The following is a 27776-nucleotide window of genomic DNA, read 5'->3' as shown; positions in this document are numbered from 1 at the left end:
AAATGGAAGAAAAAAATAAGGCATGATCAAGTCTGTTTTATGTTCACATTTCATTAAGGTTGCCCACTATTAATAATACCAGGTAGCTTAATCTAAGTCAAAGGATTGCTAGTTAGGAATCTTTCATCACAAAAAATCTAACACAAATATTCATTGTATTTCACATAAATGGTTAGCAAAAAGCTACTAGATGAACTTAGCATGCCAACATCAAGCTGTTCACATTTTATTCCAAATTTCTCTTACCAAGATATGAAAAAAACAAGCTTTTTCCACAAATAGCCAATTTTAGATAGAAAAGGAAAGTTATCTCCAATACAAGTTTGAAATGACATTATTTGAATGGACACCAAATGGGAAGTTATCAGATTGTGTGAAGTCCATAAGGATAAACATTATTAACAAACTTTTGTTTTTAAAATATCTTGCATTTGAGTAGTGTCTATCTTCCAAATAATTTTTACAGTTCAGTTCAAGGTTCCCTAACCTAATATCTTTATGTCCTGATCAGTGTTCTGACTATCCCAACTTCTAGGCCTCAATTTCTCTCTTTAGATGGTAGGTAGAATAGAAATCTTCAGAACCACTTACAAGACTCTCAACTCTAAGTGAGGGTGAGAATGGGGGAATACTGCCCGGGACTGTAATTCAGGCAACATGGTAGGTAATCTCTGCTTACAAATTATTTAAAATGAAAGGTGATTCCCCTGGCCCCCAAAATAATTTTGACATCTTAAAAAAAATTCTTTGAAAGTACTCATTTCTTTCGATTACATTAAATAAGTGGTAAGAAAAACACTGTTATCTAGAAGAAAAAAAAACAAGCTACATATAACTGTATTGCATAAGTCTTTCTTATGATAAGTTTTAAACAAAAATTTAAACAAAATTTAAAACAAAAATTTAAACAAAATAGAAATTCTCATTATCAATAACAAACAAAATTGATAAAGCCAGTAGAATAAAAAGTAAAATTTCTATGTTTTGCATCCTCTGTAGATTTCACATTTAGCATGTCAAACCTTCAAAACAATTGCTTTACAGTCTTTTCTTCTCATATATTTTCCTCATCCTTGTCGGGAGCAGCACACATGCACACACACGTATACATATATATGGATATACATATATGCATATATATATGTATATATATAATTAGCTGAATGTTCAAGGACCATCAAAACATTCACAGCACTCACCTTAGGTTGGCTATATGCTGCTGTACTGGCTGATGTTGAAAATGGTCAGGCCACTGATGATGTAGGCAGAATGATGGAGAGGGCTGAAGACAGCAGGCAGTCTGATACACAGGTGAATGGTTTTGACAGAGTGATGCAGAATACTCAGAGTGTGTCTGCATGCAACATGAGGCCACAGGAGATGGTGCTGTGGGACCAGCTTGGGAATGGCACTCTTGGTGACTGCTATGGTTATTCAAAGAGGGATGGTATGGGCAAGGATGGCAGCATTGGGATAACATCTGAGGGGTTCTTTGGTTGTCTAAAGGCAGAAAAGAAGGTTTAATTGTGCCATTAACTTGGAGGCATCCATTTGGACTCACTTTTGTTTTGGGTGCTTCTTTGGATGGGTGCTGTTGGGTTGCAATGTCTCCATCACAGGATGTAAGAGTACTGGAGTTGGGCATAATGTTTCCATTGCTCAGAACCATGAAATCATTATTTCCACTGCTCATAGCCATGCTCCAACTTCTTTGCTATGAAAGAAAACAAAGTAAAATTAATCCTTGTTCAAAAAAATGTATGCTAGAAAGATAGGCAAAGATTTTAATTCATTTAGGGACATAAAACAAATATTACAGAAGCATTGATTCATACAGCAAACATTGGCTGGGTGAGCTTTATATGCAAAGTACTGTCCTGGGTTCCAGGAATGATATAAATATAAATAGAGCACAGTCCTTATCTTCAAAAACCCTATAATCTGTTTTAAAATAAGCAAAATTAATTGTCTAGGAAGACTTCTCCATTTTAACAGTTTCTCTCAAACTGTAGGTATTAAAGACACTCCAAAACAGTAATAGAAAACAGATGTAAAGCTAAGCATAGTTCATTAACAAACTCCCCTACTAGCCCTACCAACACCATTAGCACTTCATGTCCTTGATGTAAACTACTCTTCTCATACTGCTCCCTCCTCAACTTCTCTTCTCTCACCTCTTCCTCCCATCTCCTTAGTCCTGATCTTAACTCTACCTAGTTCAGATGAGCATCTGAACATTTCTGAAATAACACCCAAAAAAAAAAGTGTTTTGTGGCTGAAAGGTTATTTTTGCCGCATTGGCCCATCCTGGAATCAATCATCAAGTATTTATTAAGAACTCATTATGGGCCAGACACTGCATTAGGTGCTGAAAGTCTGTGGTGTGTTTGTGGGCCTGGAAGACTGGACTTTAGGAAAAGTTTGATTCTTTTTCCAAGTCAGAGAAGCCTAAAAATAGAGTAAAGAAAAGAAATAACCAGCATATTAAGGTAAGTAATATGGCAAATGAAACACCAGGCATAAACATTTGAGATGGAGGTGGGGGAAAGAAAATAGAATGGATTAAAAATAAATGTTTTGATAATTAAAATAAAGTTTCTTTGAGGGAAAACTAAAATTTATTACGCCCAAGAAAAACAAAGAGGAGACATGCCATGTCAGTAGTAGTTAGCTACAAATCATTTTATTTTCTAGTAGATATAAAATGCCCCATCTTGTGGGCTCAAGAGAAAAAATAATTAGTATGCAAAGTTTTTAGAAGTTTTAAGCAAATTTGTTGTTTTTCAGCTCTACTATTATCAGGGGTTTCTAAATAGTCAACAGAATTTTTAGTGGCATGGTCAAGCTCAATCAACAAATCACTGCAATATCAATCTACAGCAGAAACTACAGAAAAAGGGAGAAAGTAGTGTTCTTGGTCTCCTAATTTAAATTTGAGGGTTAAAAAAAGAAATCAAATCAAATATAGAAGCAGTTTCACTGAATTTCCTCTATATTGACAGAGATTCAGCTTTCAGAATAAAAGTTTCTGAATTCCCAGGCTTAGAAAAATTAGAACTGACCTTTTCTTCATTTCACATTAATCTGGAAGAGAAGACCTATGGGAAATGCTGAAAGATATTTCCTCTCTTTAGTCTGCATAAATATGGATTTCCTATAGAGAAGGTTTTATTTCAGACTTCACACATTTATAGACTTACATAATCAAAAGTTTCTGAGTCCTGGATGCCAGCAAGCACGCTAGGAAATATGCTCCCAGAATAGGACATTAAAACACTGATATTGAATGTTGATACTTTGCAGAAGAAGACACATAATCATTATATTAAAGTTGGAATTTTGATTCAATATCTTGTTTTATTATTGTTTTTATTCATGTCATTTGTTGTTTATATCACTAGTTTTATCAGTATCCTTCCCCCTAACCCTCCTGGAGAGTTCTCATAGCAAACAATATTTTTTTGATTTTAAAGAAATGGGGGAAAGAATTAACACAACTAATCAATATATTGAAATTTTTTTTAAGACATGGATAATGGGCAACACTGCACATACGCCTCCCAAAGTGGTTCACAGGTACTGAATTGAAAGTATCCTGTCATGTTTCTTTTTTTCAAGTCATTCTTGTTTTTTATAATTTTACAACATTTTCTTTTGAGTTGTTGAATGTGTGTGGTTGTTCTTTCTACTTATATTGTAGTAATATATGTTGGAGTTCATGTACAACTTTCTATGTTTTTCCCTATTCATTACATCCTCCATATTCTTCATTTCTTATGGCACAATAATATTCCATTAAATTTTACCAAAATTTGTTTAGATAATCCCTAACCAACAGGCATGTACTTTGTTTCTGATTCTTTGCTGTCACAAAAAGTGCTGCTATAAATATTTTGTTGTATATGGGGGTTTTATTATTATCACTGGCTTTCTTGGGATATAAGCCAAAATGGAATCTTCAGGTCAAAAAACATAAGATATTTTAGTTACTTTATTTGCACAATTCCAGATTACTTCCAAAATAGTTATAGTGATCACAGCTCCCCCAACAATGTGTGCTTAGTGGGCTTATCTTCCCACAATCTTTCCAAAATTAACTATTCCCATCTTTCAACTTAATGAAACTATGGTAGTTTTGATCTGGATTTCCCTTAACATTAGTGATTTGGAGCATTCTTTCATGTGATTGTTAATAGCTTACAGTTCATTTTAGAACTATTTGTTTATATCCTTTAACCTCTTATTATAATAATAACAGCATTTATGTAGCATCTTATGGTTTGCCAAGAACTTCTAAATTTATCTTCTTTAATCTTCAAAATAACCCTGAGAGGTGACATTATTATCCCTATTTCACAGATGAAGAAATTGAGGCAAGCAGCCTTAAGTGACTTGCCCAGATTCACACTACTAGTAAACATCTGAGGCAAGAAGATTAGAAGAAGTCTTCTTGACCCCAAGGATCCACTGCTCTATTCACTTGGCCTCTAGCTATCTCTATTAGAGAATGAATGTTGGACATTAAACCCTGAAACTAAATGTGGTTATTTGGCAGAAATTCATATTATCATTGTATTAAAAGGTAAAATTAATAAGATTTTGTTCGTGCTTCTGAAAAAAGACTCCTAAAGAAATTGTAGCAACAACTATTGGACATAATTTACATTGGTTTATTTAAAGGTCTGATAATGCATCCCTCTAAATATCCCAAGTTAGAAATATTCATTTAACACTAAGTACCTAAATGAATTATGTCAGGCAGCTATGTGGGGCCCAAGACAAAACCAAAAATACAAATATAATCTCATTTGATTCTTACAACAATTCTCAGAAGAAGGTGCTATTATTATCCCCATTTTACAGATTTTTTACATTTTACAGCAGCCTAAGGCAAGTAAAGATTACTTGTTGGGAGGGAAGGTCACAAAGCTATTAAGTGCCTGCTGTAGGATTTGAACTGAGATCTTCCTTACTCCAGGCTAAGCTCTTTATCCACTATGCCATGTAGCCGTGGAATGTTGTACAGTGATCTTTGAGTCCAAAATATACAGTCTGACCTGCTTTCATTTCTTCTCCCTCTATTTGCCAGTAAGTGATGGGACCAGCTGCTATTATCTTAAGTTTTTTGATGTTAAGCTTTAAGCCAGTTTTTACACTCTCCTTCATCTTCAACATGAAGGTTTCTTAATTCTTCTTCACTTTCTGTCACCAGAGTGGTTTTATCTGCATATCTGAGATTACTGATATTTATCTCAGAAATCTTAATCCCAGCTTTTGATTTATCTAGCTTGGCATTTTATATCATGTATTCTGCATATAATTTAAATAAATAACAACATACAGCCTTGTCAAACTCCTTTTGCAATTTTAAACCAATCTGCTGTTTCAAATGGCTTTTTTTATTCTTGGAGATAAAAACCAAAAATGTAATCCCCCTAACAAGATAAGATAGTCATTTTAAATACTTACTATTGAGCTCCATTAAATGTATATCAGTTACTGATTTATTGCTTTTAATTTCTTGCTCTGAATATGAAGCACCAGATTTGACAGCTAAGTTAGCACTATGATCCAAGTCCAGTTTATCTTTAATTATCTTTGTAAAGTTGGACATGAATGTCTATATAAAAAGAAAACTATAGTAGATGCCTCCTGGAATCAGTCAGTCCTTGTAAACTTTGTATTTGTGCAGAATTTTCAGACTTTGATTTAAAAAATTAAGAACAATAAGATTTAAAGGCTTAAAATTGCCCTTTGATCTGCATACAGGTTCCTCAGGAGACAGGTAGGATAATCTGGTACTCCTATCTCTTTGAGGACTTGCCACAAATTTTGTTGTGATTTACACAATCAAGGGCTTTAGTGTAGTCAATTAAGCAGAAGTAGATGTTTTTCTAGAATTCCCTTATTTTCTCCAAAATCCAATGAATGTTGGCAATTTGTTCTCTAGTTCCCTTGCTTCTTTGAAAATCAGCCAACTCTTATGGTAATTTTAAGTTCACATATTGCTGAAGCCTCACTTGCAGAATGTTAAGCATAATCTTACTGGCATGTGAAATTGTTCAGTAATTTGAACACTGACTTGTATTACTGTGATGTTGAACAATATACCTTGGATTTGAACAGATATCATTCCATCATTTTTGAAATTGTACCCTAGTAGTGCTTTTCTCACCTTTTTTTTTTATTGACTATGAGGGCTACTCCATTTCTTCTAAGGGATTCTTGCCCATTAGGAGGATATGTTATGATCACTTGAATTAAATCCACCCACTCTTGTCCATTAAAGTTCACAGATACCCAAGATTTCCATCTCCTGTTTGACTACATCTAGCTAACCTTGGTTCATAGATCTTACATTCCAGAACCCATTAAAACTTCAGAAAAGGTTTTTTCCCCACTATATATAATGTAAGAGCCTTGCCAAAAGAAAGTTCTACTTTATATTATACTTATAATACCTCTGGCTTGAGGTATTATAAGTCCCTAAAGGAAGCTAGTTTAGTGAATTTCCTGATCCTCATAAATATACTATGCCAGTATCAATATATCAAAAGTCACTAAACATTTCATCTCAAATTTCACCTATGTCAGATGGCATTTCTATGTCCTAAGTGCTTTGATAATTTCAGATTGCAAGAGATCTGGCAAAAATTTTCTTTTAATCCATGTTTTTTAGGATACCAAATAATCAGTCCAAATGAAAAAAGAATAATTTTAATACAGGATGATGTTTCCTAATAGCAACCAAAGAACTTATACATTAAGTCAAGGGTTTTTTTTTTCTTATAGCTCTCAGATACCTATCATAATGCAACCATTCAAACAGGATTTATCTGCTTTTTGAGTAATGAATAATCAGACTAACTGTGAATCTTATTAGATAGAAAAATCAGCTGTTCACTGAAGATAGTTAATATTTTTGTCTGTACTATATGCCCATTGAATAAAAGCAAGATTTCTTTGTTTCTCTCAACATATTGCTACTCCCTATCAATTTGTGCTATATAGTATTTTATAATTAGAAATATAAGATAATGAAAATATACTCATTAAGAAAGGCTGGTACACCACATAAATACATCCCTCTTCTCATACTGATTTCTTGTCTCTGTATATTCAGATACAGAATTTATGAATGCTTATCTTATAAGCTCTCTGATATTTTAGAGGTATGGATGGCCACTTACTAATTCAAACTTTCTATAAAGTAGAAGTAATTTGACAACAAATATTATCATGTTTGAGACAAATACTGATGAGATCAACAAGGGAATTTTCACTGACATGGAAATGCAGAAGAGAAAGGTCAAACCTCTTGTGATGATATGGCTCAATAGCAATTGGGTCTTGTGCTGTGAAAGTCTCAATTGTGCTTAAATAGCTTCCACTTACAAATGAGAAAAAGATATATACATATATGTGTATGTATGCTATATGTATACACATAAATGTATATATATACATATATATAAGCCATCAATGTTCTCAAAATCTAAAATCTCACTGATTATCTCAACCTACCTTAGGACAGTGATGGGCAAACTTTTTAAAGAGGGGGTCAAAGGAAAGGAAATGCTCATCTGTCAGCCTGTTTCTAAGGCAACTCTATTGAAGTTTCATTGTATTGTATCCTACTCATTGTATTCATCAGAATAAGAATAATGCCGGATAGAACATTTCAGGCCCACCTCCCCCACCCCCAACCCCCCCATCTGGCCCATGGGCTATAGTTTGCCCATCACTGCCTTAGATATAACTGAATCAGTGGAACTTAACTAAATACCACTGTATACACTCTAAATTCTTCATAATTCTATTATCTCAACTCACCAGAGAGCAAACCAAAACTTAGCTTGTAAAGTTCCTGAAGAACAGATACCTGAAAAAAGCCTCATATGGATTCATAGCAGCTGACTTTGGAGTCAAAGCCTAAATTACAAAAATAATAATGGAAAAGATGCTAAGATACTACACATCAACATTATAAGTGAACTAAAAGGGTTGGTTTGACAAGAACAATACAGAGAAGTTTAGTCCATCATCTTTCCCTCAATGGGTGGATAGCATTCTTTATCTGCTCAATTCTTTGGAATCATGGTTGAGTCATTGCATTGACCAGAATTCTTATGTCTTTTGAAGTCTTGCTTTTACAATTGTTGCAATTGTAAATTGTTTTCCTGGTTCTGTGTTAGTTCAGACAGGTCTTCCCAGATTTCTCTTACATTCCTATATCATAATTTGAACATTAGTTCTGAGTTTTTGTCATCACAAAAAGAGCTATGATTTTTTAGGGGGAGGAGAGGTCCTTTTCCTTTCTTTGATCTCTTTAGAGTGAAAGCCATTAATAGTGGTATTACTAGGTCAAAAGATATGTGCAGTTTAGTAATTTGAGGGAAATAGTTCCAAATTACTTTCATAAATGGCTGGACAAATTCAAAGTTTCACTTGTACCTCCCATTTCAAGTCAAACAATATTAAATAGTAAGATAAATCTTATAGCCAAGGCTGGAAAAATTTGTCTACATGCCAGGGTGACTTAGCAATACTATTCATAGGGTAGAGATGTATGACACTAGCAGACGTCAAACATTGTACTTACTACTTCTTATAAAGTTGGATATTTAAAGCTAATGGGTAGAAAAAGAATCCATAATCAATAATCAATGTGACCAGAACTTCAGGCTTCTGCTGAGAGCTTTAAAAAAAAACCCTTTACTGAGGGCTTTTAAAAAATACTATTCAAATTTCAATTTCCTCCTACAGCACTTTATAGCAAATTGCTCATATAAAATTTTGTCTGAAGCCCTACATTAAAGATGTTCTTTAAAGATATGCCATCCCTCATTGCAGATTTTTAATTCTATATTTCTGATAATAATTAAAGGATGTATGTTCCTTTTCTGAGGTTCTTTGTTGGTAAGAAATAGATAACAATCTTACTCAGTTAAAAATATTAATAAAAGTGATTTTCATCTATTATGAAATTATGCAAAATTTTAAAAAGCAATGTATTCATTGTTGTACAGTATATTCAGATTGCTTCAAAATATGATCAAACTCTAAACCTGACTTTTAAAAATAAATGAAAAGCAAGAAATTAAAGTTTTAAAAAAGATAGTCATAAATAAGGAAATAAAATTGTTCCTTATATAAACAATCATTTTCTTGCTCTTCTCAAGAGCTGCCTGATTTTATAATATTAATCCTTCTTCCAATAACAACTTTTGTAGATCTCTTTACCTTTCCATTTTCCCTTTAAAAGTAGACAAGACAAATAAGTTCAAAAAGGATGTCAGATCAACAATCCATGGCCATCTCAGTTATCCATGACACTCTCTTTTCTCTTCCGACATTACCTGGAGACTTCCTGAGGCTTAAGAAACTATTTCTTCCTTAGTGGATACAGTTACCACCTCTAAGGAACAGCTTGCTATTAAAAAGCTTCACAGATTCATTTGCCTTTCCCTATCCCTTGCTTCTGTGTTCCTTACTTTGACCCTCCAACCTCTTGCTATAGGTTGGGATTCCTCTCTGCTTCTTCAGATTCTTTCCCACTTTGTGTTCCCTTTGAAGCACTTCTATTTGGAAAATGCTTCACTCTCTCTGATAATCTAGAGAAATGCAAGGCATTTTCTAGGCCTTTCATGCTCTCTGCTAGTGCAAAGACCCTCCATTTTGTGTGGTTCTTAAAATACTGGCAGAACACAAACATACCACATTTGCCCTTCCTATTTGCTGAAACTAAGCTCTGGTGCTCCAGTGGATAAAACAGAGGAGGCTAACAACCTGACCATTGTGCTGAGGCAATCTCTGGTACTAGGGGCTCCTCAGTGAGGGTTTATCTTCAGGGAGCTTACCCTCCTCTTTATTTATTTTTTTTGTTGGGTCTTTCCATGCCTTTTCTTTCCACCTAAAGTTACTTGCTTGGGAAGTTGATGCAACAATTAACAAGTTTCTATCAAAATTTTAATACCTAGTACATATCTCCATCCCCATACCACCTCAAAAACATTTTCTATAAAAAAGAGATGAAAGTAGAAATACACAGTCTTCATTTCTTTCCCAGGTATCATGAAATCACAGATTTAGAACTGGTAGAAGTCTTTCAGTCCAACCCACTCATTCTGGGAGGAACTGAGATGCAGAAAGATTCTGTGACTAGTCCAAAGTTACTGGTAGCAGGCAACAAAGGTAGTATATAAATCTAAGTCTTTTGACTCCATATCCAGCACTTTCCACTGGACTACATTCCCTCTATAATGGGAAAAAAATCTTTCCTTTAAGCTACATTGTAAATTAACTAGGATTTACGGGCTATGCACCCTATGTTCTATGACAAAAACAACTTATTTATTGATCAGCTTTGGAAACACAATCCATTTACACATTGAGGACATTCTCTTTCCCTGAAAGAAAAAAAAATGCTGAGAGAATGGCTGGATAAACCATGAATGAATTTTCCCTACAGTTTTCATGAAGAACTTAATTTGATCACAAAGTAAAGATTGCTGAAATGCAAGGAGGTGATTTTTATATATGACTTTGAAGTTCTGAAATTCTGCATGCAATTAAGTTAATATCTTCCCTAAAATATTTAGGGGCTCATGTATTTTTCAATGTTTCTTTGACTATAAAGACTACTAAGTATCAATTCTGTTCTTCTAGTCGTGCTGACTTTACACAAATGAAAATAGAATCAATGATTCACCTGAAATATCTTTGAATGAAACCATAAAAAGGCCACAATAAGTCAATATTTTCCATTAAAATCATTACATTTTTATAACGATCTGTTAAGAATGTGAAAATAATGAAATGATGAGTTGTGGGATAAACTTTACTAAAGTAGATGCCTGATAATTCAACAAAAGTTCTAGGAAATCATTTTAAGGAAGTATTATCATTATTATGACCTGAAAATTCATTAGTCCCCTCTTTTTCAAAGTCCTCAAGGCCCAAAAGTATATTAGTTGAGTAGACAGATAAGAATGGCTCTAATCTTGATACTGTGACAACCAGATAATCAATTCCTTTTTAAATTTTCTATAAAACCTTTAAAAATATTGATTTCAAACATATTCACAAACACATTTTATATTCCAAATTTCTTGTTTATTTTTCTTTTCAAAATATAGTCCACATATTATTTACATATCTCTCTAGATACATCCATTTCCCCCTTCTTTGGTCTGGACCTGTAATTTAATAAATATAGGGAGCTCTCCCTGAGGAACTTCTACCATTATACTTAGCATCTTCTCTATAACTTCAGTCCCTTCACAGTAGCCTAAGGGGTCAGCAACGTATGGCTCTTGAGCCACATCTGGCTCTTTTGAGGGCCAGATATGGCTCTTTCTGCAGGAGCCATAAAGTCAATTTTTTTTTCAGGCGCTGTTACAGGAGCGCACACTGTGAGCACTGTACGGCTCTCACGAAATTACATTTAAAAAATATGGCGTTTATGGCTCTCATGGCCAAAAAGGTTGCCGACCCCTGAACTAGATCTATGTCATTCATTCAGTACAGCTGCACTATTACGGCCTAGCATAACAATAAGACAGAAAAAGCAGAAAGGCAAATAGTTTTGTTTTGTTTTTTAATTCAGATGAACAATTCAGAAATAAACTAGTCTTGGAAAGATATTTTAATACATTTTTCTGCAATCACCATATTTAGCCATAGCAAAACAGAAGATAACAGTAAAATCAAAGTATATAGACCATATGGAAATTAAGTAAGCTGCTATGAATACATAATACACGTATTCATCTCATATGGGCAACCAGTAGGCATACATATTCTCACATGGCTAAGATAACTAGAAATGCTAGAAAATTGAGCATAAACTCAGAGAGAGAAGACTTCAAGATAATTATGCTAAGTACATGTACCAAAATCTCAATTTCCTCATTTTCTTTTCCTTCTAATTAACCCTCTCCAAGAATGAAGTGATAAGTATAAGAGAAGAGAAAGTTTGGATCAAAATCAAGTGTGTTTCCAAATAGAAAATAACCAATAGGTCCAATGAAGTATTGGAGCTAGTTGAAATGTCAACTAAATCAAGGATGTATTCTTGTTGGTCTAGACCAGTGATTCCCAAAGTGGGAGCTACCGACCCCCGGTGGGTACTGCAGTGATCCAGAGGAGCAGTGATGGCCACAGGTGTATTTATCTTTCCTATTAATTGCTATTAAAATTAAAAAAAAAATTAATTTCCAGGGGGCTAAGTAATATTTTTTCTGGAAAGGGGGCGGTAGGCCAAAAAAGTTTGGGAACCGCTGGTCTAGACTTAAGAAAATGATGGAGAAAATGTTACTAATGAAGATTAAACTTTAGAGCATATCCTCTGTACAATATTAACAATGTATGCTGTGAAAATCAGAGCAGTCTTACTAAAATTGTGTGTGTGTGTGTGTGTGTGTGTGTGTGTGTGTGTGTGTGTGTATCCCATTTAAAATTACCAGGTCATATACTTCTTACTATCAATATTCTACCAAGCACTGTATTTAACTAAAGTAAACATTAGTGTCCTGAAAAAAAGTATATTACTACAAGTGAGTCTTCTACTTTTATAAGTATTCCTACACTTCCATGTCTAACTTCTGTCAAATCAGCTAATTATTTTGAGACCTAAGTCTCTGAAGGCTCATGTTAATTTGTATAGTTGATGTAATACATAACTGAAAAATATATGTATACAACCCCAAATGAAAGGCAGAAATGCTTTCATCAAATGAACGTTTCAAATATTGCTTAATGAAGTAAGAAAGAACTAGTATAATTTAAATAGGTATCTAACTTTTGAAAACACTTGTTTAGAGGCTTGCATGGGCTCCTAAAAAGACTATTGCAAAAAAAAAAAATGTAAGCCACTAAAAACAGTGAGAGGGGAAAGGAACAATTTATAATTTGTACAATTAATGCTGAATAGTTTACCCTAAGCAAACAGCTGCTACCTCAAATGTTAAGCACTCTGGAAATGATGCCTGAAACAGGAAGTTTGCAGCATTTTAAGAACTGGGATTTGATTCTTCAAGTTGGATAGGTTTTAGCTTTTGGATTAACTTCACCTGTTCCTTTGGCTGCAAGTGAAAGAAGTTTCCTATGCTTTAAAGTTGGAGGGGCTGGGGGAGAGAGGGAAGAAAAGCTTAACACAACATTAGCTCAAGAAAGACCATCTGGTTGAATGCTTGCAGTTAGACTGACAACAGGGCAGCTTCATTTGCAGTGACGTAGTGGAAATTTGGAAGAAGCTGTCACATAGCCTCAATTATTTATGAAAGTTTTGAAGAGAGTTTAGGAAACAGCTAATTTGACTAATTAGTTTATTTAACCACTTATGAAAAATTATATCCCTGGCCTCTATTCAAGCCCCCAAATGAGATGTCCCAAAGCACTTCCATAAAAACATGTACTCCTAAGTTTAGTACCAGAAAAAAAAAATGAAACTCCTAATTGTATTTTAATACATCTTAAACCTTTTAATCCTAAGGTCACAGACAGCTTCCAGACACCCAGTCTATTATCTTCCCTCAGATCTCTGCCAAATAAAGGTCACTTGCTGCTGTGGTAATAAACAAGACCCTGAAAAAGTGACAGTACTCTCTCCAGGCCATAAGTTTTCATTTGAAGCTATTTTGCCTTAACTAGAATTGTAAAATGGGTAAATTTTACAGTTAAGCAGCATGTCTGTCACCTCGTCTCTCTTCTCCAAGAGGAAGCAGTAGTATCACATTACCGGGCTTCGCTAATGTTGTTGAGCAGACCTCAAGCATGCCCACTGTTTCTACAGATTTGTAATACCTCAAACATCACAAAGACTCAATAATTAGTGACTCAAAGGCAAGAGCACTGTGGGAGGGGAAGAGTGCAAATCAAACTAAGAAAATTCTATTCCCACATATTGGCAGGCAATCAATGGGATGTGAAGGAATTTTTAAAATGTCTTTCTTGAAGCCAAAAACAGAGATCAATCACCATAAAACACTTAAAAGCTGTTTGACTTTGGTGGTGGTGTGTTGTTTTTTAATACTACATTAAGAATTATCTAGGCTTTTCCCACAAACGCCAAGCATCAAATACCAGGCACTTACTCCCTGCTGTTTTGTAAAGTTTTAGAAATAACAAATGAAATTTCGCTAGAGCAACTCCCCAGATGGGCTATGCCCTGCTGCCCAAAGACCAGCAAATAAATCTTCAAGTCTACCACTTCTTTTAAAGTCTGCATAGCTTGGGAAAAATGTAGGTGTTTGTAGGTAACCCAAGAAAGGCCATCCCTTTTAATTTGACAGGCATCTCCTTAAGAAGGTTATTAAGGTAAAGATAACTTAAAAAAAAACTTTAAATTGTTAAGTTTAACTCTTTCTCTGAACTCAAAAACAAATTTAATAAACTTTTTTGTATCTCCTGCTCAAATTACATACATCCCATTCAGATTCTCATTCACTAGGTAAACTCTATGTTTCTTATTTATGTGGGATTCCTGTTGACTCACAAAGTTGAACAAATTATATTTTCCCCACTTAATTAGATTTTTTTCATTCAACAAATATTCCTATGTCCCTACTGTATGCCCAGTTAGTAAGCAGGATTCTGGAATCTAAATATGCAAGTCAGAATACTACTTTGGCTAAAATGATAATAAAAATAGATTAAGATTTAGAAAACAAAAGAGCTCTTGTTTCTTCCTTTTGCCTTTCCTTAACTTCCACAGCATATATAAGTTGCACCCCACCTACCCCCTCCAAAAACTTTATATGTTAAGAATCTGACTTTGCCTTAGAAGCCTTGACTTATTATTTCCTGCTCTGGGGCAGAAATTACACATTTCTGAGACCAGCATTTTCACATGGTCCTTATGTGAATCCCCTCTGAGCTGGATCTCCCTCAAAATGACTTCAGTGAAATTGTCACACTACCTTCAATCTCCACAGCTAGTAGCAGTTGAGAGAGCTAAAAAAAAAAAAAAAAAAAAAAAAAAAAAAAAAAAAGTCAACATAACCAAAAGGAAAATTGCTATTGCTGTTTGTATAAATAAGATTTCTCTGTCCCATACAAATTTTATGTAGGGTTTTCAAAGGTGTAACATTTTGAAAAACTTCTTGTGTTTTTTTTTGCATTAGATTATGATACAAATTGTAGGATAAATACATTTGTTAAAAAGACTAGTTGTTATGCTGTCCTGTAGCAAATTTGCTACAGAGATATTTTCTTAGTGGTTCTAAATTAAAATGTTAAAGTATATCTAGAATTCATTATGTTTTATATTATTACAATATCATCAATTACATGTAATTATATGCTCTCTATAATAAATGTCAGCAGCTCACTATTACACCTCTGTAGTGAGTGTTATATGGTTCATCTTTTAGACCAAGGATCAGATATATAAATGACAAAATAACTCCCTGCCTTGTTTTTACATGGTTTAACAAATAGTTTAAAAATGAAATGTTATAACTGAGCAAGCAGGATTTGGGGCCATTCAAATATTCTAATACTTAAGCCTGAACTAAAAAATAAACAGGGGGAAAAGAAAGTCATTATGTGAACTTTTAAAAGTAGAAATAACTCAGTAGACTTAAGAACATGGAAAGTGGTAAAACTCACTGTCTACAAGCAAAGCACTGTCATAACTTTAAAGCTTATTTACATAGCTTAGTGACTTTCCATTACCATCCATCAAAGAGAATTGAAGTTTTCATAATCATGAGCTCCATAATCTAAAATAATGCTACTTTGTTCAAAAATGGGATACATTTTATGCTGTTTCTTTCAATGATAATATTTCACATATTGTACTTAAAAGAGATTTTTTTTTTAAATTGTAAAAATGAGTCTTGGAGTTGCTCGGTATTCTTGAGTATTGCTAAAAGGGTTGTCAAAATGGTATGTAATAGGTTAATAAATAAAAAACGCTTCAAAGTTTTTTCATTGACCTTTGTCAGTAGTGTCTTTTTCCTTCTTCCCAGACCCTTACATATTACTAGCCCAACAGGGGAAAAAAATCCCACAAATTAATCCAGTCTATAAATTTTTCTGACACCTGAACTAAGTATAGATTTTTAAAGCTCACATATAAATACTCATTTTCATTTTTTAAATGAATACAAAATTGCATACAAATTGACTTTCTTCTAATTCAAGGAACAACTAAGTTGTGCTCTAGAAATAGTATTGTCAAAATTATCAAAATATTTAAAAAAATGTTACACTGGTAATATTTAATCACTTAAAAGAACTCACATACCAATCAGTGTATTTGGCCTGATGGAATGTACTTAATGGAATTAAGCTTGCTGTGAGCAGCTCCCAATTCTTAGTGTATCTGCACCAAGATACCGTCTTTACACACTGGAAAACATAAATAATTCACTACATCTTTGACAAATACGGACTCCCAAATTTACTATCCCTTCTCTAATTTTCTACTTTTATTTCTTTCCTGAGCGGTCAAGAGAACATTTAACAAGGGGAACAAAGCCTGAAATGGTTTTAGACTGCTTTTTATCTATTACTTTTAGAGCTGGTAAGGTCCCTTATACTATCCCCAGCTCCATGAACACTGAACTTTCTGAGGAGCCAAAAAACTCTGCTTACATTACCTCCCAGAGTAAGACTGTAATTCAAATAAACTCAATGTGATTTAAATGCATTCGTTCAAAGTTTACATTGGTAAATGCGTGGGCTCTGGGAGTTTGAAATGCAGAATTCCCATCACCAGCACAGAGAACAAAGCTGGATGTTCATTTCCAAGTAAGAAATGCACATGTTTCAAAACAAGAACAAATGTACTTACTACCTTTCAGCTAATGAAGAAACTTCACCAGGGGATCTCTCCAGGCTTCCTTCTCCAGGCTGTCTGATTTGCAAATGACTGCAGGAGCAACCCCAGTAGCGGCAAGAACAGCAGCCACACAACAGAAAAGCAAAGTTGGCCAGAGCAGCCTTTACAATGCCGGGAGACAAGGCTGAATGACAAGCACATGCAGATTGCCTTGAATTAGGCATGTTAAGGGGCTGGAACTTCCAGTGTTTGCTCTCCTATAGGACAGGAGAGTTTTTCTCCTACTTAACCCCTAGGGGCAAGGTCTTAATAATGGTAACAGCTGGCATACAGAGGGGCTTGATCCTAGCACAAGGTCAGCAAGTCAGGATATGAAGGTGACATGTAATTTCTAGCCTCTTCCTGCTTCTCCAGGGAAGCTGCACAAAATGCTGTTTTTAGTTATAACCGCCTTTGATCTTTTTTATTTAAAGTTGCTTAGCCGAGTAAAGTCATGTTAGATGATTTTATTCTTTGCTTGCTTAGACTAACTTTAAGTGTTACAAGCTAGGTTTTCTGGGCACTTAAGGCATTACATTTTCATCATACAAATCAGTTGCTTATTCCCATACTTCAGGGATGCTTCTGTTACAAATAACTTATATTCATCATTTCAGGGTGGAGCATTTTCAAAGCAGAATCAACTATTTTTAAAGGGGTAGGACTTCTCTATCTTTAAGAAAGTATTAGATGAACAAGTTAAAAGTGTTTTCTTTCTAAAGAATAATAGTAAGTTAATCTTTCATTAAATACTTTGTAAATTTAGGGTCCTTTAATTCCAGAATTACTAAAAACGCTACAACCACAACATTAAAATAAATTCTTGAGTAATCCCAAAACTACTGCTCTAAACTCTGGTGAAATCTGGGCAATAATTCAGATGCTCATAAAACAATGAGAAATAGAAATCAGCTTAATAAAAATTACTGGGGAAAATTGGATGACTGCATGCAAAAAGAAGAATTTGTTCCACATCTCATATCATATAAACCCTACCTAAATCAATATCTAAGTATTTTCCAAATTATTTTGGGAACCCTGGAAGAAAAAGGAATAATATACTTATTTGTCTCAACTATGGAGGAGGAGGAGCATTCTAATCAGTAGATGATATCGCTGGAGACAAAATCAATGGTTTTGCTTATATAAAATGATTTTTACACAACAAAAAAGTCTTTAAAGTGAAAATAAAAAGATTGAGAACAATATTTGAAGCAAACATACTATACATTGGATAGCTACCAAAAGATGATAGCTATATATATATATATAAAATGCTCAATAATACACATTCTCCAATAAAGGAATAATCAAAGGAAATATAGGCAATCTAAGGAAGAGATACCAACAGCTAGGAAGTGGATGAAGAGATGCTCAAAATCAGGGAAAGAAAAATCAAGGAAATCTTAATATGTCACTTTAAATTAGAATTAGAATATATGTAATGTATAATATTGTAATATATAATAGAATATATGTAATAATATACTAAATTACATTAGAATCGCAAAAATGTCAAAAAAAAATCTTAAAGTTGTCAAGGCTTTTATGAAATAGTGACTTTAATACATTATTACTATAAATGTGAATGCAGGCAAACATCTGAGGAACGATATGTAAATAAGAATCATAAAATGTATCATATCTTTTGACCAAGCTTAAGACTATCATAAAAATCTCATAAAAGAAGGGAAAGACTTCTCTATACAAAAATATTCATAGCTACTCTATAGCTTTCCAAAAAGCTAAAAACAACCTATCTGTTTAACAACTGGAAGATGGCTAAATAAATTATAACACATTAATGTAATTAATATTATGGTTCCAAAAAAGAGGAAAATATGAAATATAAGAAAATTCTTTTTAAAAAACTATATAAGCTGAGACAAAATTGCAAGCAACATATACACTTGTATATACACTTTGATAACAACCAATTTTTTTAAAGGAGCAAAAGAAAAAGTAAGAAAAGAGAGACAAAGTCTGAGAAATTTAGGAGAGGCCTGAAAGGTAACAGAAAAAAAGCATTTTATGTGATTGTCTCTTGTTTTAGTTAATTCATGTGGTTTAGCTTTGTTAAAAGGTAGGGGGCTTTGGTAAGATTTTACACCTTGTTTAATGTGCTTATTTGAGCATTTTTGTTGAAATTTGTTTTTAATTCATATTAAATGTCATAGTTCAGTTAAACTTGAAAATCTAACAGCTTATAATGACCAAAGTAAAATACATAAAGTGCTTTGTAAAACTAAAAAAAATCTATGTACATTTTAGTTATCTTGGTAACATTATGAAAATAATTTTGGCAAGGAGTTTTTTTAAACCATCTATAGAAAGCAAACAAGGTATAAATAAGTAGGTATTTACCAAAATAAAAAAAAATCACTCTAATTTTAGGCTTCAAAGTCTTTAAAATATTATTGAAAACATGAAATTCCAAAGACAAAAGGTTTTTGTCCAATGTCTGTCTCCAGCAGCTTATAATATAAGCTTTATATGATCCTGAGCAAGTTATACCTTCAAACTTCACCTCTTTTTCCCCTATGAAAAATAAAAGGACTAGACTAGATGATCTTTAAATTATCTTTGAGTTCTAAAACTTATCATTATTAGATGATTTCTCAAGTCTTTGCCAACACTCAGGTACTAGGATCCTCAAATTAAAATGGGGCTATTTATTAGTCTTTGGCTATTTCTGTGGTGCTCTGGTTTATAATAAGGTTACTACTTCCATCCTTGCATTCATGTCTTTGCAAGATATTAACATTATATACAAAAATAGGGAACTTGTGAATCTCAAGTTATTGATCTCAAACCATTAGAGAAAAAATTTTTAATCACTTAAATTCCAGAAACAAAAATCTAAAATATGCACTGAATATCATTTATATTGCTAACTTAAATACTGCTTCAAATGGCAAAAAAATTATGACAGAATCTTGGACACATATAAAAATATACAGTTTTAAATTACACTTCTGGTTTTCTCTTATACTGTACACTGCTATATCTATAAATAACAAACCAGTCTGTTTCCAATCATCCTATTCATTTTTTTAACCCTTACCTTCTATCTTAGAATTGATGCTAAGTATCGGTTCCAAGGCAGAAAAGCAGTAAAGGCTAGGCAATTGGGGTTAGGTGACTTGCCCAGGGTCACACAGCTAATAAGTATCTGAAACCAGATTTGAAACCAGGACCTCCCATCTCCAGATTTGGCTCTCTATCCACTGAGTCATCTAGCTTCCCTGATTCTATTCTTTTTTTGGCATTTCTTGTCTTTTAAAACTAAGACTAAATCTCTTACCTATTATTTATAGAATTCTATGGTCATACCTACTCTCTATCCTTCGAGAGTTATACGGAATTAACTGCCTTTTTATTTTAAAGATCCCATTATCTACATGCCCTTTTCTCTTGTGCCATGGCAATGAAACTATTAGAATTATCAATGGAGGAGAAGGACCCACATTTGAATCTTGACTTTGCCATTAACTTGCCTTGGGGCTTTAAACAAACCATGTGCCGGTTCTGGAACTGCTCCCTCGTCTGTAAAATGGAGGGACTGAACTATATATAACTCCTAAGATCCCTTCCAAGAACAACATTGTATGATTACATGATCATTAAAGAGGTTGGAGAGAGGGTGATGCTAGAGCCTACTCTGTTTATTAATTCTAACATTAATTCTACACAGAGTAGTACATCCTTTTACGTGGCCAATATATTGTAAGACCCTTATCCTAAGATGAAAATTGCATATAATAGCAAATCTCATTATTTAAAAAGTATTTCTTATACAAACATACCTAAGCACTTTACAACTTTTCTTAGGCTTATCGGTGCTACCAGCATCACTACTCTTGTACTTTGGGGCCATTGTTACAACTAAATAACATTAATGAAACAAAGAGAAGCACTGCTCTAATACGGACATGACTTGTTACAAGTGAGAACTCCAACAAAGACTGACACCACAGCTAACATTTCGTATGGAACAACCAAAGTTTCTCAGAGCTAGAATGAGTACAATTGGACTAACTGTTACAAGATTTTATGAACTTGGGGAAATGGGATAGATTTGGTGTGTAATTAAAAAATCTTATTTTACATCTTTTTCTGGCTTTAGCTGTTTCTGACTGCCAGTCACTTATAACCAAATTCACATGTAAATGAGGTCTTATTGTATATCTTGTTCATGTGTTGGCTTCTCCTTTGACTATGAGTTCCTTGAGAGCAAAAACTAATTTCTTTCCTTTCTTTACATCGTTAGCACTTAGCACAGTTACTGGCACAAAATAGGTGTTTAATAAATGTTTTTGGACTTACAAAACGTAACAAATGTTGTTGACTTACAAAGTATTATACTGAATTACCAAAAGTGAAGGAAGGTCTACATGAACCGTCTTTTTACAGCTAGGGTCAATTTCAAATGACTTTATTATTATTAATATAACAAATTTAAGAAAATATCTGGTTGTTTTGATTTTTATTATTTTCAAATATAAAATGGATTGTCAATATCAATTTATTAATGACTGTGCTAATGCACCTACATTAACTAAGTGGAGTTTTTGTTTATTTGCAAATTAGGACTACAAATTTCAGGCAAAAAAAAAAATCTGTAAAATGCTCCTGAAGAAAGTTTTTTTCCAGTCTTCTTTTTTAAAAATATACATTGGGAGTTTAAGATCAATATCAGTATATCAAACACTTGAAATTCTGAATAAGACATTTTTATAACCTTTAATTGTATTTTAAATATAATTTAATAATGAGTTTTGAATGTGATACTTTTCAAAGTGATTAAATACCTTATCATTAAATAACAAGTAGGTCTTCAGTCTGGCTCAAAATAAATGACTGGATATATACAACTTTTTTTCTTTTTTTTTTTTTTTAAACCCTTATCTTCTGTCTTAGAATCAATACTGGGTATTGGTTCTAAAGCAAAAGAGTGGTAAGGGCTAGGCAATGGGGGTTAAGTGACTTACCCAGGGTCACACAGCTAGGAAGTATCTGAGGCCAGATTTGAACCCAGGATCTCCTGTTCTCTAGGCTTGACTCTCAATCCACTAAGCCACCCAGCAGCCTCCCCCCCCCCTTTTTTTTGTACAACTTTTTTCAAACAATAATTCTGAATTTAGTTTTCATGAATGGAATGTCAACATTAATAGATGAAAATAAATCCAGATTTCACTGGCCACATCTGGATTATTTCTGAAAAGCACATGCGCAAAATTCTGATGAAAATCCTAAAGAAAAAATAGACACCAAGCTAAAGAATGTGGAAAAAATAAAAATTTTTCAGAAAGCATTATCCTTACAAAGTCATGTATACTTTCACCTGATAATTTAAAAGCCAACTGCTGTACATTTGTGATGAACTCTGGTTACAACACTTCTTCCTAGCCATTCAAAGTCATTATGCACATTAGCACATTGTGAAATCTAAGAACTAAACAGACCATACAAGCTGGGACATTAAGTTTGGGAAGGCAATTCAAAAGGGAGTCAGAAAAACTCCAGAATCTGGCCAAATGTAATTGTGCTCCAAGTTCATTTTCACGTAGAAGGAAAAGATGTCAGGGTTGTGGGGTTTAAACTATGCAAGTGGGAGGTCAGCCAGTAAAATGCAAAACAGAACAAAAGTTCTGGTGCTTGGAAATATCACAAGAAACACACAACACAGATAAAAGGCGTGAGAATCCATTATGTTGACATCATCTTACCATAAGACTAGGCCAAATACATACTATTTCTTGGAAGGCTATTAAAGTTAAAGGAAATTTCTGTTCTCTCTCATTCCAATCTTAACTTGAAACATTTATGTTCCATCAGTAAGTCCTGTATCTGCTCCTATCACCTATTTGGGCCATGCTGAATATATTGCTGATTTTAAATTTGATCTAGATGCCAAGAAAAATGTGTGCATAATCACTTTAAATCATGATAGCCAATCCAGTTTGCTTATTGGGAGGAGGGAGAGGGGAGATTAGAAAGAAGAAGGAAGTAGGGAGAGAGGCTAAGAGCATGTGAGAAAAGAGAAAAATAAAAATAGGGAAGATAACTTAGAATTCTGTGAATTCTTCACAAAGCATTTCATGTACTATATACAGTATGATTTGGGGGTTAGTGCCCTTTTTAGACTTAAACAATGCTAGCAATTTAAAAACATGTTTATTTGTTTTAAGCTAGATAATTAAAGGTCACCTGGTCCAACCATTTTATAGTTTCGGAAATTAAGTTTAGATAAGTGAGATCATCTGCCCGGAGTTAAAAGAGCGGTGATATGGGGAGCAAAAATTTGCCCCCAGTCCTCAGACTTCTCTTTCTAATATGCCATACTGTTGGTTATCCAATTAGACATAATAACTTCATATTTTCTCAGCTTCCTCAACTTCGGTGGCCTTACATCTATTTCACTTTAGGACTTTCCTACAATCTTCCAATATATTCAGATTTCCTCCATTTTATTAGACCTTCTCTTTTCTGACCATGACTTCTTTTTTTGCTTCTCCTCATATAAGCCTACTGAACCTGGCCTTTATACTATGTTCATGGTGATATCCAGTTCTGTTTTCTTATAGACAAACATCCTATTCTTTTGGTTTCACTTGCCTGCCTCCCCTTTATGTACTTTGAAATCAGAAATTTCAGTGATGCCCTTGCTAGTCCTCTGACCCTTTACTTGCTTAAAGCTCAAAGCTAGAGAAAGTTAAACTAATTCACTGATTGGGTCTACTACAATGCTATCTAATCTCAAATGTAACTTGATTGCTCAATAATCATTTTACTCATCTCTCCTTAATTCCTTATCTAATTCCCCCCAAACAGATGTATGATTAATGGGTTTACCCAGGGGTGTACTGGTAAATGTTTAACATCTGGCTTTTTTATTTTTTAGTAGTGGGGCAGGGGGACTATTTATAACATACTTTAATGTTTAATCTGAATTATTAATATTTTCTCTATTATTTGCTTAAGTCTAGACAACCAACAATAATAAGGCCCTGATGTGTTTGTTGCTCATGATGAAATTTTAACAATCAATTCTCTTGATCCTATGGGAACTGACTCTAACATACCCCTGGTATCTTTGTGTCATCTTGAAGTAGAGCTATAGTCAGTTTGGTTTGGGTTTTTTTAGGTGATGGTAACAGTCTTGATCTGGCTGTATTTCATTGGTTGGAGAAAGGCAAAGTTATCAGATAAGTGATGTGGAAATAGAACACCTAATAATCAACCATCCCAACAAGGGCCTTCCTGAATGGCTGAAAGGACTCAGTTCCAGTCGAAGCCCAGAGGTTGGCCAATCCCACATCATGAGAGCTGCTTGGGTGGCTGAAGAATACTGTGCTGTGATGTGATGACATCATGCTGCCTCTCTGGGTCTTTGTCACATAAATGACATCATATCTACCACTGTAAAACATTCTCCAAGGTTGAACAGAGTGCTGTATCAGTTGCCCTCTCAGAGACATAGCTGGAGGTGTTTTAGTAAAGTCTTAGGAAACCTTGTACTCAGATCATCCCTCCAGGCAGGAAAGATGCTGACCCAGATCACCAATGTGCCTAAATGAGATGACTGACTGTCAGTTCTAGGGATGGCAACCACATAGCACAAAAGCACCCAATTCAAAGATCACCAGACTGTCAATCAGGGGAGATCTGGGATTGAGTCACACCAAATTCAATGTAACTTGTACCCTGAGTTACATTGGTCAAGTTGATTTCCAAGTTTTACTTTCCTTCTATGAAAATGGGAGTAATAATAGTTATGATACATAGTACAAACTGAAGTAAAACATTTTACACACCTTAAAGCATTTGATAAATGTATATAATTAATGTTGTTGATAATAATTAACATATTAATATGTATTAAAGCTGACCTTGAGCCTACAAGTATGACATAACAGGATAAAAAAGTTAACATACTTCTGAGCTTCTTTAATGGAAGCATAATTCCCTGAAGAGGGAAAGTGATCATCCCATTGTACTTTCACCTGGTTTTATGATATTAAAAACACTGAGTTCTACCTTGAAAAATACATTTAGGAAAGACAGAGACAAATTAGTTCACATCCAAAGAAAACATACCAGAATTATGATGAGACTTAAAAACTATATGAAACAAGGATTATTTGGAGGAACTGGGAAAGGTTAGGTCATCAAACAGAAAACTTAGTGGACATGACAGTCATCTTAAGGTATTTAAAGAGGGGGCAGCTAGGTGGCTCAGTGGATTGAGAGCCAGGCCCAGAGATAGGAGGTCCTAGACTCAAATCTGGCCTCAGAAACGTCCTAGCTGTGTGACCCTGGGCAAGTCACTTAACCCCCATTGCCTAGCCCTTACCATTCTTCTGCCTTCAAATCAATACATAGTATTAATTCCAAGACAGAAAGTAAGAAGGTGTTGGTTTTTTTTTTTAAGTATTTAAAGGACTGTCATAAGGAAGACCATTTTTCTCAGTCCTAGGGAGCAAAACTCAGAACCTCAGGTAAGGTAGCAGGGATGTAGATTTCAGTTCATTTTAAGGACAAACTCTCTAAGGATTCTTGCTGAACAAAAATAAAAAGGGCTTCCTTGAGAGATAAAGAATTTGTTGAAGTTGATGACCATTTATAGAGGATATATAATCAATTCCTATTTAAGCATGAGTTAAACTGGCTAATTCTGAGATTCCTTCCAATACTGAGGTTCTGTGATCTGTATTTTAGTTATTTCTGTAAATCATATGTCCCATTAATCTATGTGTTTAATGAAGCTAGTTGCCATGTTTTACCTAAACTTTGTTGTTTTGGGGGGGGAACTTATTTTTTTAATTTTGAATATTTTCTCCTAGTTACATATTTCATGTTCTTTCCCTCTCCCCCAATCCCCCCTAACCCCCCTTAGCTGACATATAATTCCACTGGGTTTTACATGTATCATTGATCTAGACCTAATTCCATATTATTGATAGTTGGACTAGAGTTATCATTTAGTGTCTACATCCCCAATAATATCCCCAAAGCCCATGTATTCAAGCAGTTGTTTTTCTTCTGTGTTTCTCCTCCCACAGTTCTTCCTCTGAATGTGGCTAGTTTTCTTTCTCATAAGTCCCTCAAACTTGCTCTGGATTCTTGCATTGCTGCTAGTATAAAAGTGTACCACAGTGTATAAGTCCCCGTGTACAATGTTCTCCTGGTTCTGCTCCTTTTACTCTGCATCAATCCCTGGAGGTCATTTCAGTTCACATGGAATTCTTCTAGTTCTTTATTCCTTTGAGCACAATAGTATTCCATCACAAACAGATACCACAATTTGTTCAGCTATTCCCCAATCGAAGGACATTCTCTTATTTTCCAATTTTTTGCCACCACAAAGAGTGCAGCTATAAAATATTTTTGTACAAGTCTTTTTTCCTTATTTCTTTGGGGTATAATCCAAGCAGTGCTATGGCTGGATCAAAAGGCAGATAGTCTTTTAAAGCCCTCTGAGCATAGTTCCAAATCACCATCCAGAATGGTTGGATCAGTTCACAGCTCAGCCAGCAATGCATTAATGTCCCAATTTTGCCACATCCCCTCCAACATTCATTACTCTCCTTTGCTGTGATTTTAGCCAATCTGCTAGATGTGAGGTGGTACCTCAGAGTTGTTTTCATTTGCATTTCTCTAATTATTAGAGATTTATAACACTTTCTCATGTGCTTATTGATAGTTTTGATTTCTTTATCTGAGAATTGCCTATTCATGTCCCTTGCCCATTTATCAATTGGGGGGAATGGCTTGATTTTTTTATACAATTGATTTAGCTCCTTGTATATTTGAGTGATTAGACCTTAATGTGAGTTTTTTGTTATAAAGATTTTTTCCCAATTTGTTGTTTCCCTTTTACCTAAACTTTGTATATCACTACTTCCCATGCACTGAATATCATATACAATAGGCATTTATTAAATTAAGCATAAATTAAATTAAGGCCTCTGTGACACCTTTGATAGGAGTTATAATAAGAATTTTGGCAAAAAAGACAAGCTTAGTTGAATGAAGATGAGGTAGTACCATTTGCCTTGTTTCCTGCAGTTCTGCCCAAGGAGAGACCCATCCCCAAAAGACAACTTTTGTCCCTTGAATTCCTAGCATGAAAGTGAGGAGTACTAGGTATATGTTATACAGCACTGGGGAAAGATGGGCCTAGGATGGGAGATACTAAATGAAAGTGATTGGGCTCTGAAAGCATCAACCTAGGGCTAGAGGGAGGAAGGAACAGCTCTGCTACATGGCATAGGTCCATGATACAAGGATGGTTGGAGGGAACATGGATGGTGAAGAAACTTTTTTGGATGTTGATACCCTGAGATAAAGCTTTAGTCTTCTGGTCTAGCCCTGACCTTGTGAAATCACAAATGAATAGATGTTTAATATTAAAAATAACTACAGAATTGACATTCATATAATTTAATACATGCTTATTTGGAACTTTCTCTAAAGTAACTTTCTATATGTTGCTAAATAGATAATTTGCATCCTGTTTATACTAGATAATGCTATAATGAATATCTTCTGTTTTGGAAGACTGATTTTAATGTGAGGGAAATGGATGAGTATAATAAAATATAATTAACTAAAATCAACTAATTAGGAATTTATGAGAAATGGAAAACTGGACTGAAAAATTGCTTTTATGTCATGGAAGAAGGAAAAGAGTTTGCTAAAAAAAATTAAGAATATAAGCAGTATTTCAGAGAATATCCTATCTTAAAAAATAAACTTTCCCAGAATTTTCAGTTACTTTAATAGTAATGCATTTAAATCATCACTACTACTACTACTACCACCACCACCAAAAAGATTTCCATTTCTATAGCACATTAAAGTTGGAAGTAACACACAACAAATATGGTGGGGAAAGGAAGGTCAGCAATTATACGGTATTATCATTACCAATTCACAGATGAAG

General features: G+C 34.1%; 1 protein-coding gene across 1 annotated transcript in view; it reads right to left on the bottom strand.

Annotated features, from left to right (window-relative positions):
- DISP1 (dispatched RND transporter family member 1) overlaps positions 1-16892 on the bottom strand; it is a 96530-nt gene extending 79638 nt beyond the window's left edge. The window contains exons 1-2 of the mRNA XM_044674966.1: positions 16805-16892; positions 1200-1714 (exon numbers count right to left, since the gene is read on the bottom strand). Of these exons, the coding sequence (XP_044530901.1) occupies positions 1200-1699 (500 nt within the window). The 5' untranslated portion in view covers positions 1700-1714; positions 16805-16892. The remainder of the gene's footprint in view (positions 1-1199; positions 1715-16804) is intronic.
- Between the last annotated feature and the right edge of the window lie 10884 nt (positions 16893-27776).

Source organism: Gracilinanus agilis, chromosome 4 (genome assembly GCF_016433145.1).
Source record: "Gracilinanus agilis isolate LMUSP501 chromosome 4, AgileGrace, whole genome shotgun sequence".
NCBI lineage: Eukaryota > Metazoa > Chordata > Mammalia > Didelphimorphia > Didelphidae > Gracilinanus > Gracilinanus agilis.
This window is presented reverse-complemented; position numbering and strand designations above follow the sequence as displayed.